This window comes from Ciconia boyciana, chromosome 7, assembly GCF_034638445.1.
Source record: "Ciconia boyciana chromosome 7, ASM3463844v1, whole genome shotgun sequence".
Lineage (NCBI taxonomy): Eukaryota > Metazoa > Chordata > Aves > Ciconiiformes > Ciconiidae > Ciconia > Ciconia boyciana.
In genome coordinates, this window is record NC_132940.1 from 49,716,505 (window position 1) to 49,735,474 (window position 18,970).

The 18,970-nt window shown below is 39.6% G+C and overlaps 1 protein-coding gene and 1 long non-coding RNA gene across 4 annotated transcripts in view; one reads left to right on the plus strand and one right to left on the minus strand.

Annotated features, from left to right (window-relative positions):
- Positions 1-242: 242 nt before the first annotated feature.
- Positions 243-18,246, minus strand: LOC140653898 (uncharacterized). 2 transcript variants are annotated; one of them, XR_012043263.1, is made up of 4 exons: positions 18,182-18,246; positions 5,946-6,044; positions 4,755-4,916; positions 243-1,762 (listed from the first exon to the last, which is right to left on the minus strand). It is a non-coding gene; the product is annotated as an uncharacterized lncRNA (long non-coding RNA). The 2 variants fall into 2 exon arrangements; XR_012043264.1 differs by lacking the exon at positions 18,182-18,246 and adding an exon at positions 13,897-14,179.
- Positions 17,565-18,970, plus strand: part of ATP1B3 (ATPase Na+/K+ transporting subunit beta 3) — a 53,103-nt gene continuing 51,697 nt past the window's right edge. The window contains exon 1 of one of the 2 annotated variants that reach the window (XM_072866608.1): positions 17,565-17,855. In XM_072866608.1, coding sequence (XP_072722709.1) covers positions 17,747-17,855 — 109 coding nt within the window. In that variant the 5' untranslated portion in view covers positions 17,565-17,746. The remainder of the gene's footprint in view (positions 17,856-18,970) is intronic. The other variant, XM_072866606.1, reaches the window with a different exon arrangement.

Genomic DNA, 18,970 nt, shown 5'->3' on the forward strand with positions numbered 1-18,970 from the left:
TTTAGTAGGCATGGAGGTGTTGGGTTAATGGTTGGACTAGATGATCTTAGAGGTCTTTTCCAACCTTAATGATTCTATGCATGGACAGAAACTGAAAACAAATTCAATTAAGTGTATGACTTTTTATAATTAGGCATTGCATTATTACAGCAAGTAACTCTAAATCTAGTATTTCATTTAAAAAATAGACCAAAAGATTAATGTTTCTTAGAAAATCATTGTTTGCTATTTCTCTGACTTTCATTTATATAACTGTCTGAACCTGAGCAGAGCTAGTATAAAATTCTTACCAGTTAGCCCTCTGCATTTGCAAAAGTGTGAATAAATACTTAGTGTTCATAAGGGAGTGGAAATCTTTTAGGCATCTCTTGCCTGGAAAAGAGGAAGAGCAAGAACACAGGGGGGTGTCACTGTGTCTCTTACAATGCAAGTACCTACATCCATGGGAAAATATACCTGGTGACATCTGTAGGTAGCACCGTTCACACCATTCTCTTGAGTTAATTTCCTTTATATGGCATAGTATATTGTTCTTGCATTTATCCCACATCTGTACCCTCTTCTGTCACCTCCAGAAGGCTGGCACAATTCTGAATGAAGCCACTTTAACTTTCAGGGAAACTCAATGTTAATTCTGTAGCTTGGACAGACGAAAGATGCCATAAAGAATAGCTGTCAACACCATTTCAGTCAAGCATTACTTCAAGTGGTGAAAGGCTTCGAGGGGCGAAACACAGGAAAAAACCATGAGTCTCTTTGAAAGGGCTTCTGGATATGTTAGTTCTGTTCCTTTTCCTCTGACAACTTTGGGGCAGCTGCAGTGGTTAATTCCTCCCTTTCCTGTTGACCAAGTGCAAGCACAATCTGTTTTAGTAATGATTTTATCCTGTTTATGCTCTTTGTCCATGCTTTTCAATCTCAGAGCTTTGTTAGTAGGCCAGTTTCTTCCAAGTGTTTTGTTTTCTGATTAATGTACACCAACATGTTGCTATTGCAATGTTTGGTAGAATGACTTATGAAGAAAAAAAATTTCATTTTTCTTCTGTACACAAGCATTACTTGAAGCTAAACATAACTAATTAATTTTGACATGTGTTTTATTAGAGTTCTTCTTTACCAAACCTACATGTTGGCCTATATGATTCATTCAAGGTGTTCTGACAGTTACATTTTACAGAGCGGAAAGATACAGCAAGGCTGAATGACACACTGTATACATGTCCTTATGATGGGAGTTCCTCATGATGAATGTTTCTGTGATTCATGTTTTTATAAAGAATGCCAAAGCGATGGCTATGGATATATCAGTTGTCATAACTTGTGGTTCAGTTAACAATAATGGAGTAACTGTTTAAAAAAACAGCTATTGTGCAGGAATGTTCAGTTATGTTTGCTTTGCAGGACTTCATGCAAGCATGACATGGGATGTGCTAGACATGTCTTGTGACTTTTGAATCACTGGGGTAAAAGGTCTACTGCAAGTAAGAACAGATTTGTTGTTAATCAATCCTGTCTGCAAGCATTCCTACAGTAATATATACTATTCTGACTGAATGCCCTTTGAACAGCGGTGAAAGCTTTCTTTTAACTACATTGCTCGCCTGCAGTGCTTAGTTATATGTCAGTCTATGGAAATGCATTGATGGAACTACAAAGAGATAAATTTTTCCAATATCCTGGACTTCTCAGGAGGATATAGAGCAGAGCATATCGCCATAGTGGTTGCATCCGAGAGCTTGAGCTTGCTTCTGACATCATCAGCCTGTAAGTCAGAAGTTGCTTTAGTAATATGAAAGCGGAGAAAAAGAAGTCATGTTGCATGATGCATTGAGTCAGTTCAGTCAAACTGTTAGGAACTGCTTCTCTAGATCAAATGACAGTAGAGCTATTTCTTGATAGAAGGGGATGATCAGAGTGGAACTGGTGAGATAATGTCTGCAACAATACCAAACAGGGAGGCCCCTAACGCATTCCTGTTTGTACACTTCCTTGTATGAAGGAATTAAATTCATAGTAAGAAGTATGGATAATTTTTGTCATTATCAGTAATAATAACATCATGATCATAAAGAAGTACCACTAGTACCAGTTACCAATTTAGCCTGTTCTTCTGTAATAAACTGGAGAGAGATGCCTGATTTACAAACAAACCAAAAAGAATTTTGCTTCTATTCCCAAAATATAATACCAACAGGATATCATGAACAACAGGAGGAAACTCTCTGTTGAACTCGTACAGAAGGACAGTTGACAGAATCGTAATCTCAAATATGGTATCTGGCCTGTAAATCTGTTTTATTCTATCCTAATTATGCAAGAACTATGAAGCTGCTTTGAAAACAGTCATTAGGCAAAGAAGTTTATTCTGATGAATACAGGAAATTCTTCTTTTTGTTCTTTTCAAGGTATCTGTTTCCTCCCTTCCTCCAGACTGACTTCTATACTATCCCCCATTAGGACTTGATATATTAATGCATTTCTGCGAACAGATAAGAGACTATTTTTGACCACAAAACCATGATGGAGTTGGTAAAAACAGAGCTACCATTAAAATGTAATGAGAGATCAGCAATTAGCCAGTAGGACTGGTGTCCAAAAAGATGAAAAATATGAAATTAACATATATTGAAAATTAGGCTATAGTTTAAGGAATATTTTCTTAGGCAAAGAGGGGCTGATTTTTAGCTCACATCAGTTCCTTAGTACAATTACTGTACATGCCTGTAAATAAACTGTATCACTGGTGTGGGCTATTTTAATCAGCATCCACATAGAAATAAATATTCATCCTAATATTAAGTAAGGTTTGAGGAGACCAATTTAAATATCTTGCTGCCCAGAGTGAAGGCAAAGACTTAATTCTGGATATTTGATTAAGACAGCTAAGCTGTGCTGCCAACACTACTTACAAGTATGTAAACTTTTGCGTTCCCACGCTAACATACTGAAAGTGAGAAATGATAGTGCTGAACTCTGGAACCTAGCATCAAACTAATGAGCTGTCAGAGCACCCTTGCATAAAAAAATTAAAGTTTAAGGTGTTGCATTAAAAAGGATGAACTCTGAGAGGCTGTGAAAAAGTTGCGTAATTATTAGATATTTGTGCATCTATTGATACCCAGATCTGGTTTTATTTAATAAATACTAAAAGCAGCAATATTCTCAGCACTCTTTTGAGAAATGTGGGCAGCTATTTTCTATAGCTGTATTGCACAACTGCATCTTTTCATCCTACACAGAGTAAGAAATTAGAAAATGTGCTCTGTACTAAATGGTAAGGATACTCTGTATGCTATTTAAAATAATCTGATAATGATACACTGCCTGATACAACCTAAGAATCAGTAGTTTCTCATGCTTTCATCTTAGTATAAGAGATCCCATAATGAGAATTCTTCTCGTTAAATCAAGCAATGGATAAATATTCAAATACTGGTTCTCCTGAATTCCCCCCCAAGGTGATTTTTCTCATTTCTGCAGCTCTGTGGTGAACACATTTTTGCTTCTCTCCCCATCTTTCTATGTCAATACTGAATGAAAATGTTATATTCTTTTTGATGTGACTGAAAATGTGGTGACAGATGCCGGATGAAAAGTCCTGTAATTCATGAACTCATAATCCTAATCCAGGATCTACTACCCATGAGAACTAAAACAGAGAATGTACTCTTATATCCGGTCCTTCTAAAGACTCTTAGGTTACACTGGTTCCAGGCAGGGAAAGGAATAAAGAAATGGATAATCTCTTCAGAATTTTCCATATGCCTGGTACAGAGAATAGTGGATCAAGTGTTTTAAACAAAGAAAGGAAGGAAACTTTGATTTCTTGCCAAGAGATTGAAACCTCCTGATCTCTTACCAAGCTAGTTTATTTTGCTGCCAACAAACAGTTTCCTTACCTTAAACAGCTCCTTTTCATCTGCGAAACTAACAACAGTGAGGGAAGCAGACTTTGCAGAATGGCAACACTGTAAGAATCTGCTCTAGTTAACGTAGGGACTGATTCACATTCAAATTTAAATATGGACCAGAAAACACACACAGTTCCAGGTGTGGGGTGTCCTCAGATGGTTCCTAACCAAATTTTACTTTTTTTTCTCCAAGTACATGAAAGTTGCTGGCTTTGCGAAAGTTGATCTCCTACTACACAAAAATTATTTAACTGCCTTTGCTGTTGAATAAAATATGACCCTGATTTTCAGGATTCCATATATTCTGGGTTTTTTAAAAAATGTTGAGATTTACTGAATTTAAGAAACTGAGCCTCTTTGAAGTGAATTGAATGCGTCAGTTCTGAAACTTGGCCTCCCTCAAAACTGGTGAGTTAGTTATGATGCAGTTTACACAGTATCCTTAGTGTTTATACTAGTGATTTCAGAGCAGTCTCTAAGCAGATGTGGAGCACAAGTTCTCAGATATTTTACATATCTTTTTTCAGTGAGAAGGAGAAGATGAAGATGTTTGGTAAGTCTGAAGGCAAAGGCTGCCCATGGATACCATACAACAAGGTTTTTAGTTTTATTATGCTAATAAACTCAAGAGCAGATGTGTGATGAAATTATCTTCTGTGTAGCAATAGAGCATAAATCCTGTGCACCCCTTGCGCCTTTTGTCCCAATTACATTTATGCAAGGCTAATTAATTGAGGGATTAAACAGCTACAGGTATCTGTTTAGTCCTTAGTTTAGAACTAAAATAGAGGGAAAGTTTTTAATTTGAAAATTATAAATTAAAACAATAATGGGAATCATTACTTTTGAGGGGAGGAAGTTGTAGTTAGTGAGCTGTGTTAGCAAACGTCTTCCAGTTTTTTTCTGGATGGACACAGGGATAATTTGTTATTCTGAGATCCATGGAACAGCCACTGCTCCAGACTATGAACTGTTGTTCTGAAATTACCATGATCTTGACATTATCTGAAAAATAAACATTTTAAAATCAGTTTAAGACAGGATATACGGGGCTTTAAATCTTCATTTTAATCAGGAATGGCAGCAAATGCATTAATTGTGTTTGTTCCTGCAATCTTCCGGTAAGGAAAAAAATAGACTCATTCTGTAAAAGCTATTATTTTAAATGAACAATGATTTTTTTCTTTTTTTTTTACAATAGCAAGAGAGGAAATGCTGTTTGAATCTTTTTTTTTCCTTGCAAATACATTCTAATTTATAGTAAACCAAGTGAACAATCCTCTATTAATTTGTTTTTTTCCTTTATATAGCTAGCAGACGGCGGTTAATGCTTCTACCAGCAGAACTGATAAATAAGAGAATGAAGAAATAATGTTTCAGACTTTGACATATATCTTTGGGTCACCTAGATGATGTGAAAATATTTGGACTGTTTAGAATAAGTTAATTTCTTTTCCAACAATAAGTGAAAAACACTTACATAGCCTACAACCATAAAGCTAGAACTACGCCATCTAACTTAACAGTGCATGCTAAGCTAACTGCAAGGAAGTGTTGTGTATTCATCTCTAGAGGGATGGTTTATTTACCAATTTCTCAGTTGCTCAATGTACAATTTAAAGATTATTGCATAGCCCTTTGTATAATTTTCTGTTTCTTCTGAAATCATAAATGTTTTTGTTAACTTAAAGGGCTTTTATTTCATTAAAGAAGCAAAGCAATGGGAGGGAGATGCAGAAGGAGACACTTGAACAGCTTGAGAGCACAGTATATGTGCTCAGTAGAACTCAATTAAAAAATATTTTTATTACAAGAGTCTCTGTGGTCACAGATGCTTATCTGTGTAATTCTAAGTGATACCCTAAGGATTTTTTTAAGGCTATTCTGCGGCTTCAAGTTTGGACAGCAGTGTTTTTATTTACTTTGTGCTTAATGTCAACCCTTTTTAGAGCAGGAAAAATTCTTATGAAAGAGAAAGTTAGAAAAAAATATTTTTAACTGTACAGCAGGAAATGTCTTTAGGATTGCACATACCCTTATGAAAAAATCGTAGTCCCTCTTCTCTTATTTGAGCAACAGCCATGAGCTCTAGTGAAGGAATACTTCATATTTCCAGATGCCAAAGAATTTATTCTGAAATAAGTTGTGTAAAAACAAAACAAGAATTGTACTGAACCCAACACTACTTGACTCAAACTGCACACAAACTTACAAAAGCGAATAACATGAGAGAAGGAATTTTTTTAATTAATAGGAATCTTGATCAGCTAATTGTCTCCAGAAACTGATTAATTATGTATGATTTGACCCAAAAGAAGTGGAAATCATATGTCTAGGAAACAGCAGAGTATGTATGTCACAATGGGATTTTATCTTTGTTGGTATTACAGAAACCAACTTAGAAAATAAGATATTCTAATTTTTTTCAGAGTTTACAATTCTAGCATTAAAACCAGGGAAAGTTTCTGTATGGTTAACAATGGAGATCATATTTGAGTATTCAAGACATCTGTTGTTGGGAATTTATCTCCTGGGTTTAGATTTTAAATGAACCTTGCTGCATTTATCCTGCTACTAAACTGCTGTTGAAGAACAACTCAGATAACAGAGGAGGTACTAAAATAGAAAAGAAAAAACTGCAGCTGAAGAATTATGGCTAAATTAATTTCAGGAATTAAATTTACTCTTGTCAGGAGTAAATTTATCTCATAATACATCTCGTATAATTTTTAGCTGATTTTTATATTTACATATTCTTATGTATAATTTTCATATAATGTATCATATATATATTTATCACTTTTAGCTGATAGACCCGTGAGTCACCAAAGGCTTTAAAGCAGACCTACGCAGTCTTTTTTTAAAGTGAACATGCTGAAAGAAACCAAAAGCTTCCTATCTCTAAAGTGAGATGGTATTAGCACACAAAGTAGCAAACAAGAGCAAGAGAGTTCTTGACAAGAAAGCTGAGGCTTATCAATGGAGTCTGATCAAAAAGTTTGCAAATAACCTCCTGCCCAGTGTGCCTTACAGGATGAACCCTTCTACTCAATTTTGCCTTCCATTTGGGCAACTTTCAGCAGCCTCCTAATCTGTACATAATTTACACAGCTCCCCATTAGGTTCCTATAGAAACACCCGTTGTTTCTAGGTCTGGTTCTGAGCCTTTTCCCTGTTGCAAGCAAACCCTTTTGTTCGTTTCCGCTTTCCTGCCTGCTATTCCCTGCTTGCTGTGCCTCTGCCTGCCCTCCCCACCCTCTGCTCCAGAGCTGCTTCTCCAGAAAGGTCAGTGCTTCTCCAGGCAGCTCCCCTCTCCTCAGAAGGCTGCAACCAGAATAAGGGAAAAGGTAGTCTACCGCTCTGCTCTCTATACAATTCAGATAACATATACACGTAGAATCTATGCATAAGCCAGAAGCAAATTAGTAAAAGAAATACAATCTTTGTCTCATCATTAACTCTTCAGTGTTATTTTTGCATCTGCATGTTAATCACAGGGTAAGAAATCTGCCCCAAATGTAATTAAAATTGAAAGACGATGATAAAAATAGAATACTCACAGCTTTGTAAATAAATGCAATGCAGGAAATTCAAATAAAATTATGATTTTTACACAAAGATACAAACTTTTTCAAAGTTAACAGCTAAGGATTGCAAATGAGGTTTTGTGTCTTTCCATTATAGAAATGGCACTAATGGCAAAACCTGAATCCCCACTGGCTTCCCCTAAATCTAGAACTTCTTAGGTCTGTGTTCAAGAACACTGTTTAACAATAATTACTGACAGTTCCTCATACTGCATAAACAATTCCTCCTCCCATCTAAACACAGAGTTTCCAATTTGTGGCTTATTTGTCTCCCAGTTTACTTAAGGGTATGTAGATCAGTGTATGTAGATAAGATGAACTGGGTTTGTGTATCTTGATAATCTGAATTCTTAATGGTTAAGTGAAGAGGCCTAATTTAATATAAAAATTTGAAATTAAGCCTCCCTCTAATAATGTTTAAAAATACAGAATGCATATTTACAAGACACGTATTATAGCTGCCCTACCTAGACTTCACTGTGGGTATTGACGTAGTGACTTAGGATACTAACAAAAAATCTGCTCTCATTGAGATCATCTCAACCACTTGACAATTACCAAAGGGGAGGGAACAGATAAAATTGTACTTCAGAGTCAAACTTAAGGCAGATGTTTAGTATTTCCTGGTGTAGTATTTATTTGAACACTGTTTGGGGCAATACATAATGGATTTGAGAAATCTGCTGTATAGCATACGTTGTGTTAAGCATATGGATTAATCGCCTGCTGTCCTCCGACACAACCTATGCAAATAACCATTTCCTCTTCAGTGACTTCAGTGTTTTAAATGTGATTAACTGCATTTTTCTGCTATAGTTACACAAGGCAACAGCAGTCATTCCTCTCAAATGTTGGTTAATGACCTTTAAGAACCTTGTTAATAACCTTTTTCTCTGTGCCAAATTTCAGTAGTCCAACTTGACATGAAGTGCAAGGATAGTAGCTTTACAGCAGCCTTAACACTATAGGTGTGTTCAATGGAGTGATCAACTATACTTAGTATGTGTTTAAATGCTAAGAACACAGCACTAGTCTTCGTAGCACATAAGAAGTACAGTTCCTTCATCTGTTTCATAAATAATCTTCCACACAGGGAAACTGCACTGTGATTTCTGCCAGAAATCACAACCAGATTTGCTCCTTAGGATTACTGTACTCTGTTTTATTCATATTATGGACTTACTCAAAAAAATCCATTTCTGTGGCCCCAAATTTGTTAACAAATAGATCTCTTAAGATATGATCGATATGTCGTCAGACTGAATTTTAGAATGTGCAATTATGTTTGCACAAATCTATGCAGATGGGCTTTTATTATAAATGATCTTCTCTTTCTTCTGTTAGCAAACAATTTAGCAAATAAATAAAAAATGAAGATTGATGGTATTATAACAACAAAGTACCCATTACAATTACAGCAGCAGAGAACTGCAATAAAAAGGGTGAACATTTCAGTTTATTTTTTAATACTCGGAGTTTTTTGTAGTTTAAGATTTTATTTTCTCATAGGCTCTGTGATTATAACTGACCACATTTTGACAGCATTTTCTTTCAGTTTTTCAGTGGACTAAATCCTGCTCCTCCTACTCAAATACTTCCATTCCTATATGGGAAGTATCTTATTCCTGTATACGTAGTATCTCCCCTTGCACAAGGGAACAGCACTGGGAGAAGAAACAGCAGTTTTACTTATTATGTGAGCACTTGAGTGTGGATTTTTGTTGTTTTTATCTGCAGTATGAATCTGAAAAAAACTTTCTATGAGCCACTATGTATTTAAAAATTTGTATTTTACCATCATCTGGTAGTAACCACTGTTGCCCTTAAAGTCTATAGAGATCAGTTAAATGTACTGGCTTATGTATAGTTTTCTTTCAAAGGATTGCATCTGGCAGTAGGAGGTAGAATGAACATTTTTAGATTGTATTATGATTAGGGAGCAATGGAAAGGGAGGCCTGTTATATGTGCTTGTTCAAATGTGACAGAAATTGAAAAATACAATTTAAAAATAATTTAAAACCTTTATTGGTGGCACCTTTGGGAAAATCCAATAGCATTTACTGGGAATGAAACCTGCAGGAGCCTGCAGAATCAAAAGAAATGGGCATATGGGTCCTATGTAGCTCTGATCCTCTTTTATATTATTCCTATAATATTTGTTTATAAAACTATATTATAGACTACAAAGTGTGTCTACTGCTCTTTCAAAGCCACAGATAGGTAAAAATCAACAAAAATAAGTTGCGAAGAGGTTATAATTTTGTTTAAAATTATTTAATAATTTGCTGTAAGGGTAGTATAATCTTACAAAAAATGCTGTAAAAAAGTCAGACCAAAAATAGAGTTATGGTGGAATTCCCACACATTCAGACTAGAAAAAAAATGCTGACTGTCATTTTCCATTTTCAAAAGTTCTCTTTTTTTCCAACTTCCTCTTTCAAAACCATATAAATAAACAGATTGACTGCGTAACATAAAAAGTTGACTTTATCTCAATTTGTAAGCCTTGTGACTTTGTGTGGGCATTCCACAACTGTACTTACTATAGGGATACTCCCTACGAATGAATCTATCAAGAACACATAGATGTAGGACTTCACTGAAAAAACGCTGAGCATCTTCAATATCATTTGTGATTAATGAGAGATGAAGGTGGCTAGCCTTTTAACAAATCGAGCTCTCATGGAGTGGTAGAAATATTCACAAAGAGTTAGTAAATAACCTCAGATGGATATATTGGTCTAGAGCTGTTCCTGTATACCAGCTGGTTAAATATTTTTATAACTTCAGTTCAATGCCACCATCGCTAAGGTATATGTATGTAACACACACTATTTGGATTAGGAAGTAAAATGAAACATACCCAAAACAAGTAGGCTACAATATATTTTTTTAACAGTTTTTAACAGAATGGTTTATATAATACAGTGAACTTTCTGCTAAACAGTACATAAAAGCTAGCTTGCTGTATTTTTTTTTTAGATAATGTATGCTCAGAAGGACTAATAATAGGCCTTATGAGTCACAAGCATTCATTAAGTAAGCCACCAGAGTTTTAAAAACATAACAGTTGAGATCTAGTCTGTTTGAAGTGAACAAGTAAATTAATGTTTTTAAAAAATAGTGACTCTCTTAAAAACACTATGATAATATGCTTTAAATATTTAAGATCCTTCATTCTATGCAAAAACAGCATGTTAATTACTGGATTAGCAAAAATGTCTTTCAAGACCAAACTTGAACCCATCTTCTAGGTTTTGAAATGCATTTGGAATGCTTGACTCCCTCACAATGGTCCCAAGGGAAAATGTGTTAGTCTTACCCGTGTTCGTTTACTCAAGAAGGCACAGTTTAGGCATAGCATTTGGTTTTCAAGGAAGAGCTGCTTTTTACTTTAGTTATCCAGCTGGCTTGATACGGGTACAATTAAATCAAATGATTTGTTCAAGATCACTAAGGGAATCAGTGACTCGACTGGGAGAAGAAAGTTGGACTGGGAAAACTGAAAATGCTAGTTCCCATCGCAGAACAATTTCTCAGTAGCATTTAAGTAAATTAGAGGGGCAACCTATTGTATTTCAGAGTCATCTGCACAAACTACCAGCATTATATAGACTAAATTTACATCAGTAGGGAAATGTAGACACAGAAGGAAAACTGAATGAAAAAAAAAAAATTAACACTTTCATATGATAGATATCTAAACAGACATACCAGATAAAGAACAGGAAAATTTAAATGAAAATTTGTCTTCCAAAGCTTTTTGGTTTTGTGGGTATCACTTTTAGGGGAAAAGTTTGGCTGTTTAATGAGTCTTTTTTCCTTGTCTTTAGTCATTTATTAACCAACCTATATGAACTATAATTCTAGGATTTTTCTAGTTTACAGGTGTTCAAAGTTCCTTTGTATTTTTTTTTTGCTTAATTATCTTTTCCTTTTCCCATTTTTTAACAACCTAGAGACATATCAGTACTATCATGAGACCATCATGTTGGTATGATACCACTGCTTTTATCAATAAGATTAGATCACTGCAAAAGACTTTTGCCTGTTGCATGCATTGGCTACTGATAACTGGTTACTGATAAGAGTAATAAGTTGTCATCTTCTATGATAACAGAAGGCAATGACATATGCACATTGGCTCATAATTGGCATCACAAAATTTGGTGGTAAAGGAATAGTGAAATTTAGCATTTTCTAATGTAGTTTCAGGGGCAGGACATGGTGCTCCAGGAAGGACAGAGACTCCTGCAATTGCTTTCTACCCTCTCCTTCCTTCCAAACCCTACTTCACTTCTCCAGGCCTTTCATTCCCTCCAACATCAATTTTTCAACAGTTTTCTGTCTTCGTAGACAGACTCTTCATTTCAGCCTCAGTCTCCTGGCATAGCCAGTGCTGGCTTTCTCCTTGGCTTGCTGCCTGAGTCCCCTGCTGAACTCAGGATGTGGTTCTGCCAATCTAGTTGTGGGCTGCTGCTGAAAGGGGTAATCCCATTCCTCCTACTGTCTGCCCTGGTCTCCCTTGTGAGCCGAGTCAGGGAACTAAACTTGAGTGATTCATTTTCTTTCAGTTCAGCTCTCTGAATCAGGTCATCATGGGGTAAAATGAACACCAATGCTAAAAATCACCACCAGAGTTGGAAGGGACAATGGAATAGGGAGAGGAGGGACCATCTCTTTCAGCATCTCTTCACAATTAACATGAGTTTCATCATTAAACTTCATTTTTGGCCCCAAACTCCTCACCCTGCCTTTCCTGTTCTTCATCTTCCCTCTTTAGCCCCTCTTCCTAATGGCTTCCCATTTGCCTCTGCCCTTTCTGCTCCCATTCCAGAGTTACCCATCAGCTAATGCCAGCTGTCTTGCCCAGCTCCTTTTTCTGCCTCAGTCCTTGTACTTCCCTGGTCTCTCGTAGACAGACCTTGTCAGTAACAGTGCCTGTGGTTCCTCACTCAATTGCTGTTTACAAAGTATTAGCTCAAAATCAGAGAAAAATGCTTCAGCAATTAAGACAGATACCTTATTTTTATAAACTCTTCTCAAACAAGCTCTTTTACTTGTCCATGAAAAAATTCTGAAGCTTAACTCTGCATGTGTTATAAAATGGATAAAAATCCTAATAGTTATGAAGTAAAATTCCTACAAATTGAGCTTTCCTCACTTCGAGCCCTTTGTATTGAAAATAAGCAGTGAAATAGTTTTCAACAATAGTTAGAGGCTCTTTTTCCTACTGTAAACAAATGCTGAATATCTGGGCAAAAGTCCCCTCTGCGTAATGCAAGTCAACTCCCATTGACTTAACAGGAGTTGTCGTGCTATATGTGAGAGCAGAATCTTGTCTCTGTGAATAAAGGAGTTTTTTCAAGAGTGAGGGGGCTCTGCACAATGAATGCATTTTTACCAGCCCTTTCTGATTCATTGGCAAACTACCAAACACAAGAACTGTTTCTGTAGTCTTTCTACTCTCACAATGACAGACATTTTCTTTTTCATTTTTAGTGGGAAGTCTTTTGTATTTTTTTTTCTCATGAAAATGTGTGTCTTATGTTTCTTGGTGTTTTGTACAATGAAGTAGAAAGTATTTCTCAGTCATAATATTTTTAAGTTGGTCCTTCCTGAGTTTATCATGTATCTTCTAATTCCAGTTTAAAACTTAGCTGAGGACAAAGAAGCAGATTTGCATCTAACTTATGCATAAGTCTCTTGCAATTCAAAAGCTGCTTTGAAACTAGACTGGGCAGACCCCTGTGGAAGTTACAGCAGCCCCAGGGAGCTATCCAAGTGTTGCCAAAATTGTGTCTTGCTGTGGTCTACCCTAAACCCAAACTAGAAAAGAAGGGGGTGGCTTTCTAGTCTTTAGGAATCCTCCAACGGGCCAAAGTGAAATTCTCTTTAGCAACACAAAAGAAATTTAGCTTGTGCTAAAGAACTGCCTCTGTAGAGTTTCTGTACTGTAAACTACAGCAGTCTTGCTTCCTATCATATTTTATTTTTTTCCCAGAGTTCTGCATGACAATTTTTAAAAATAACTTAGCAGTTGTCTTTATACAATTAATATTTTAAAAGTTTGGAATTTTTTTGTGTTGTATGGTTTACATTTTTATCATCATCATGCATTATTTTCTGGATAGTGAGTCAAGGTGGTTTTCTTCCTGTTGTGCTTTGGAAAACACATATTACTAATTACACCATTACAAAGATCAGCCATGCAGATAAAACTGCCTTTCCAGAGAAAAAGGAAATTGTAAGCTGAGGACCATTCCTAGTGCTGAATGGTCTGTGACGTGATGAGTCCAAACCTGGCAATCGTCAGACATCCATATTCAGAACCACCAGCGTCACTTGTTCATTTGTCTCTGTGAAACCAACTCAAATATTTCAGTAACCATCTCACCAAACCTGTGCAAAATCCCTGTAGACAGCAGAGACAATTGGTCTTGCTTTCTGGATGGTGTCTGCAAGTAGAGAATGCTGTTATTTGATGGTAAGCAAAATCTTGCTGCCTATCTGCACACAACTGGATTTCTTCCAAAGCTGAATTAAAATCTCTTTTAAAAGTATATCTAATCTCATGTTTAAAACCCAAGCAAAGGTGTACCTGCTATCTCTCCTGATATGAACTATTTAAATATTTAATTGCCCTCACAGTCAGGAAATGTCAACATTAGGTTTGTCCAGCTACAGTTTCCAGCAAATGGATACTATTGCCTTTGTCAGTGAGGTTGAAAAGGTCATACTATCAAGATCTCTTTTCCATATTTAAGTACCTATTCAAAGTAATTTAGTCTCTTGTCAGGTTTTTTCTTTCAGAAGTTGAATAAGCTGAAATGTGGAAGCTTCGTATTGCAAGTTAGCTTGTTTTCTGCTCCCTGGATCATTTTTCAGTACCCTTTGAACTATCACTAATATTTCCATTTTCCTGCTAGTGTAAATACCGGAAGTGGGTGCAGGTTTTTTTATACTGTTTCTTCACCAATGTGCGCACAGAGATCTTCTTTCTAGAATACAAGTTTTTATGCACACTAGATTGCATTAGTTCTTTTTGCCACAGCATTACCTGTGCTTTGCTTAAAAAATGAACACGCTGATCTTTCTATCCTTTCTAAACATTATCACCGAAGACTTTATACAACCACCTAGACTGCTAACACAAAATACCTTCAGCTTAGGAATCAGCATCCTGAAGGATGCCCCTAGAAACACATCAACGCATTGATATCTTGCCACTGACAATTACATTTTGAAATGTCAGTAGTTTTTAGTCCAGTTATTTCTATGTAAATCAGGTGTTTTGAATCAAAATGACTTGTGGCACTAAATCAATAGCTTGGAGAAATCCAAGTTTAAAATGGAATTTCAGAAATTTTATCAGCTGAACTTTTAATTATTTAAAAAAAAAAAAAGATGTTTGTTCCTACTCATCAGGGCCCTGAGTGCACTAATAGGCCTTAATTGCCCTGATGACCAGTCTGACTTGACCCTCGCCCCCCATGGCCCCAGAGCCCCATTTCACTCAACCGGCGCCGCTGGAGGTGTGCTGGTCTCCACCCCCAGCTGTACCTATGCCTGGCCATCGTCCCTGCCGACCTGGACCCCAACTGCAGGGCTGATGTCCAGGCCCGGGCTCTTGTCTGCCCCTCTGCTGTCCCCAGGCCTGCCCCGTTCCCTGGCTGGGGGCAGTGGGACGGGCCCTGCCTGCGAGGCCATGTCCTGCTGCCCCCACCCCGTGGGGTCCTCTGTGGCTCCTGGCCCCCAGGGAGCCGCTGGCCTGCACTGTGCCCTGACGCTGTCTTGCGTAAATGATAACGTAGGCCGGGAAGGGATGTAGGCTGTCAAACGCTGCGCTGTGATTGCAGCTAATTGTATAGCAGACCATGCTGTTGCCATTCATTACTTTTTATTAACAAAGACTGGAATATGGGTGGACCTTTCCATTATTTTACCTGGGATCAGTGTCTAGCTAATGGGTTTGTATGTCTACGAGTCAAAATATTTACCCTTTTGCATCTGGGAAATGGTTTGATTTTCAGTGGGGATGAGGATCCACCCCTCCATCCAAGTCAGGCTGGGCTGCATGAGACTGCTGATTTTGAAAATGAGCATAATAGTTATTATAGTCAAACTGAGCCTCTGAACTCACTGGAGCAGAGCGCAAAAAGATTCCTGTGTTTTATGATGAGCAGACTGAAGAGTTTCAGTGGTTGCTGGATAATACTAGTTCCTCTAATACTTTGCTTTATGTTTTCTTTAATGTTTTTAAAATATGAATATATTTAAATGTTGAAATTTCATTGCATAATGTAGGGCATGGTCATTCCTTAGAGGCAATCTGATTTTTTTTATCTGTATTAACTCCCCCAGTCTTTGTATCTAGTAAACTTCAGTGTTATTAAATCAATATAATGCCCCATCCAAAAAGGTGGCTATAGGCACATTGTGCTGATGTATTATTCCTTAAGAGTGCAGGATATCTATTTGAATAAACTGGGAAAAATAATTCAGCAAAGCTGTTGTTAGAATGGAATGACATTCAGTCTTTTGCTTGGTGACATTTAGAAGAAAAAAGAAAAATGGAAATGGCTTATTTTTGGCCTGAAATGGAATATATTAGCTGATCAGCGTGACACAGAGTAAGTAGTGATATGTTATTTTCTGCTGTTATTTTAGAGCAAATAGAATTATTTAGATGATGTACTGTAACAGAAGAGACTATTGGAATCAGACATTCAGGAAGCAAATAGGTTTATTCTAGTTTATGCTTCACATTTACTGCTTTGTGGCATGAATAATGCTGCAACCATCACAAAGATTTAAACTAACCATGCTGATAGATACTTAATTCCTCTTGTTTAAGACATCTCTTATATTGTTGCTCTTACATTTTTAAGATGTAGTCTGTCTTAGCTTTTTCACTTGGGTTTGATCTCTGGCTTATTAACTGACTAAATAGCTCTCCTGTTACACTTGAGTTTTGCAAAGTCCCTAATTAATGGTCCATTAATTACTTGGCTGAGCAATATATGAGGGAGAATAGGTTAGAGCTGACCCACAAGACTGAGTGATGGGGCTGGTGGTGTGCAGTGGCCTGCACTGCTCCATTTAGCAATGGGGAAAGAGGGAATTTAAGGGGGTAAGTTCTTGATCCACGCCAGAGAGTAAATGGCGTTAAGTCTGTTCCTCTGGTGTCAGCTGAGAGATGGAGAATGTTTTTGTGCTGTTCTTACTTTGACTTTTAGGAGTGTGATAGCAAACTACTTTTTGAGGTCTTCTGCTCAAATAAATCATATTGTCAATACTCCTTCTATAGCATTTTTACACATAGGTGTTCTTTTACCAAGGGTTTCAAGATGGTGGCACAATTAAAGGAAGTTCCGAGATGGGAATTACACTTGTTAACCTTTCTGTCTTCTGATATTTTTCTAACACAGTCCTGCTTCAGTAACAGCTCCTGCGAGCAGCATCTCTCAGCCTACACAAGCACTCCTATACGGTCACGCATCCGTTCAATGCTGTAAAAACACAGCGCTGTCACAAACTAATTGATTACAGGGCTAGAAGGGAAAAAAGCGGGATCGTTTCACCATTTAAAGGTTGCCCAGAAGAAGCAGGGGGCTCGGCGCGCAGCTGCGCCGCACGGGGCTCTCCCCACGCGTGGCCGGCAGGCGGCTGAGGCGAGACCCCCGGGCGGAGCTGTCCGCTGGCCGGGCCGGGGGAAGGCAGCGGGGCGGGGGGGGCGCAGGTGCCATTTAGGGCGCGATGTGCGCCGCAGCACCTCTCTCTCTCCGGAGATGGCGATGTCTCGCCGCTGCCGGCCGTAGCCGCACGCTGCCGGCCCGCGGCATCTCAGAAACGCCGCCGAGGCGCCCCCTTCTCCACCCTGCTTCCCCCGGCCCCCGCCCCCCGAGGCGGGGAGTGAGACCGGTGGGCGCCCGCGGGCCGCGCGCGGAGCCGGAGCGGGCGTGAGGCACGGCCGCGTGCCAGCGCGCATGCAGCGCTGGCCGCCAGGGGGCAGGCGCACGGCGGGCGGGGATTGGCTGCCGAGGGCGGAATGATGTCGCGGTGAGTCCCGCCTCGCCGCGGAGGTGGGGAGGGAAGGTCCCTGCGTGACTGGTCCCCCGCCCGCTCTCCCGCCGGGCGCCGCGGCGGCAGTTACTTAGCGGTTGGGAGCGGGCGCTCGTTGCGGCTTTCTCTGCCTGGGAGGCTCTGCCGCCGGTGTGCGCGACGCAGCCGCTTCTCTCCTCGCCATGTCCAAGGAAGCGAAGAAGCCCTTCCGCCAGAGCATGGCCGAGTGGCGGCAGTTCGTCTACAACCCCAACAGCGGCGAGTTCCTGGGGCGCACGGCTAAGAGCTGGGGTAAGGGATGCGGCGGCGGCGGCGGCGAGCCGCCCCGGGCCGCCGGCGAAGGCGAGGGATGGTGGGGGACGAGGCCGAGCGCGGGGCGGGGGGGCGGCAGCGGGAGGACACCCGCGGTGATGCGGGGCGGGATGCGGGGGCCGCGGCGGCCAGGTGAGGCGGCCCGCGAGGCCGCGGCGCACGCGCCCCGGTAACCGTTACAACCGCCGCCGGTCTAAAAATAGCTCCGGCCTTGACAGCGTGGGGGGAGAGGGGGCGCCTCCTGGAGCAGGTGGGGGTCGGGGGAGGAAGAGGAGTTTCTGGGAGCGCGTCCCGAGCTGACTCACCATCCCGCCTCAGTACGCAAATGCAGCAAATTGGGCCCGCAGGCTCCTCCTCCGCCTGATCCGCGGAGGGACGGGGGGGGGAATGGGGGGACTCCGGGGGCCGCCTCGGTGCGGCTGTGACGGGCTTCCGCCGTGGAGGTGTGGGTCCGGCTCCCGCCCCGCGCTTATCTTTCCTAGTTGATGGCAGCCTGTGCGTGTATCAATGCAGCCGCTCTTCTCCATCCATGCCTTACCGCCCCCCCGCTCTCCAGCATCGCAGGAAATCGAGAATGAATTAGCGCGAATCGCCTTTGTACTTCTAGACGTTAGCTGCGGATCAGAGAGGGGAAAAAAAACCCCAAACCCAAAAAGTTTATGAGCCCCGATTCCAGCCAGTCTACAAAAGAATGATCGTTGTGTGTCGTTGTGCTAAATTTGTTCCAATGTAGGGCTTCTGGGTCTTTTATTTTTCTTAAATGAAGCTTTTAAATGAAGGTTCTCCAGTAAAGCTTGTGAAGGCAGTGTTTGTTTTCCTACTTTCAGGTAGTCTTCCCATTGCTTTCCTCTGAGCTGGAAAGCATGTTATCATAATCTGGTTGCTTCCAATAAAAATATTTGGATTTTCTGAGTATGTTTTCTCATATTAAACAGTTGTATAAATGCTTAATATTAGGATGTTTCTCCAGTCCTCATGGGACATATTTACTGACTTCAGAAAATGCTGCGTCTCCTCCCAAAACTTGGATGTAGTTGGGATACTTAATAGTTGTGCTTACAAAACCAACAAGAATCTCAGCGTGGCGTAAAGGA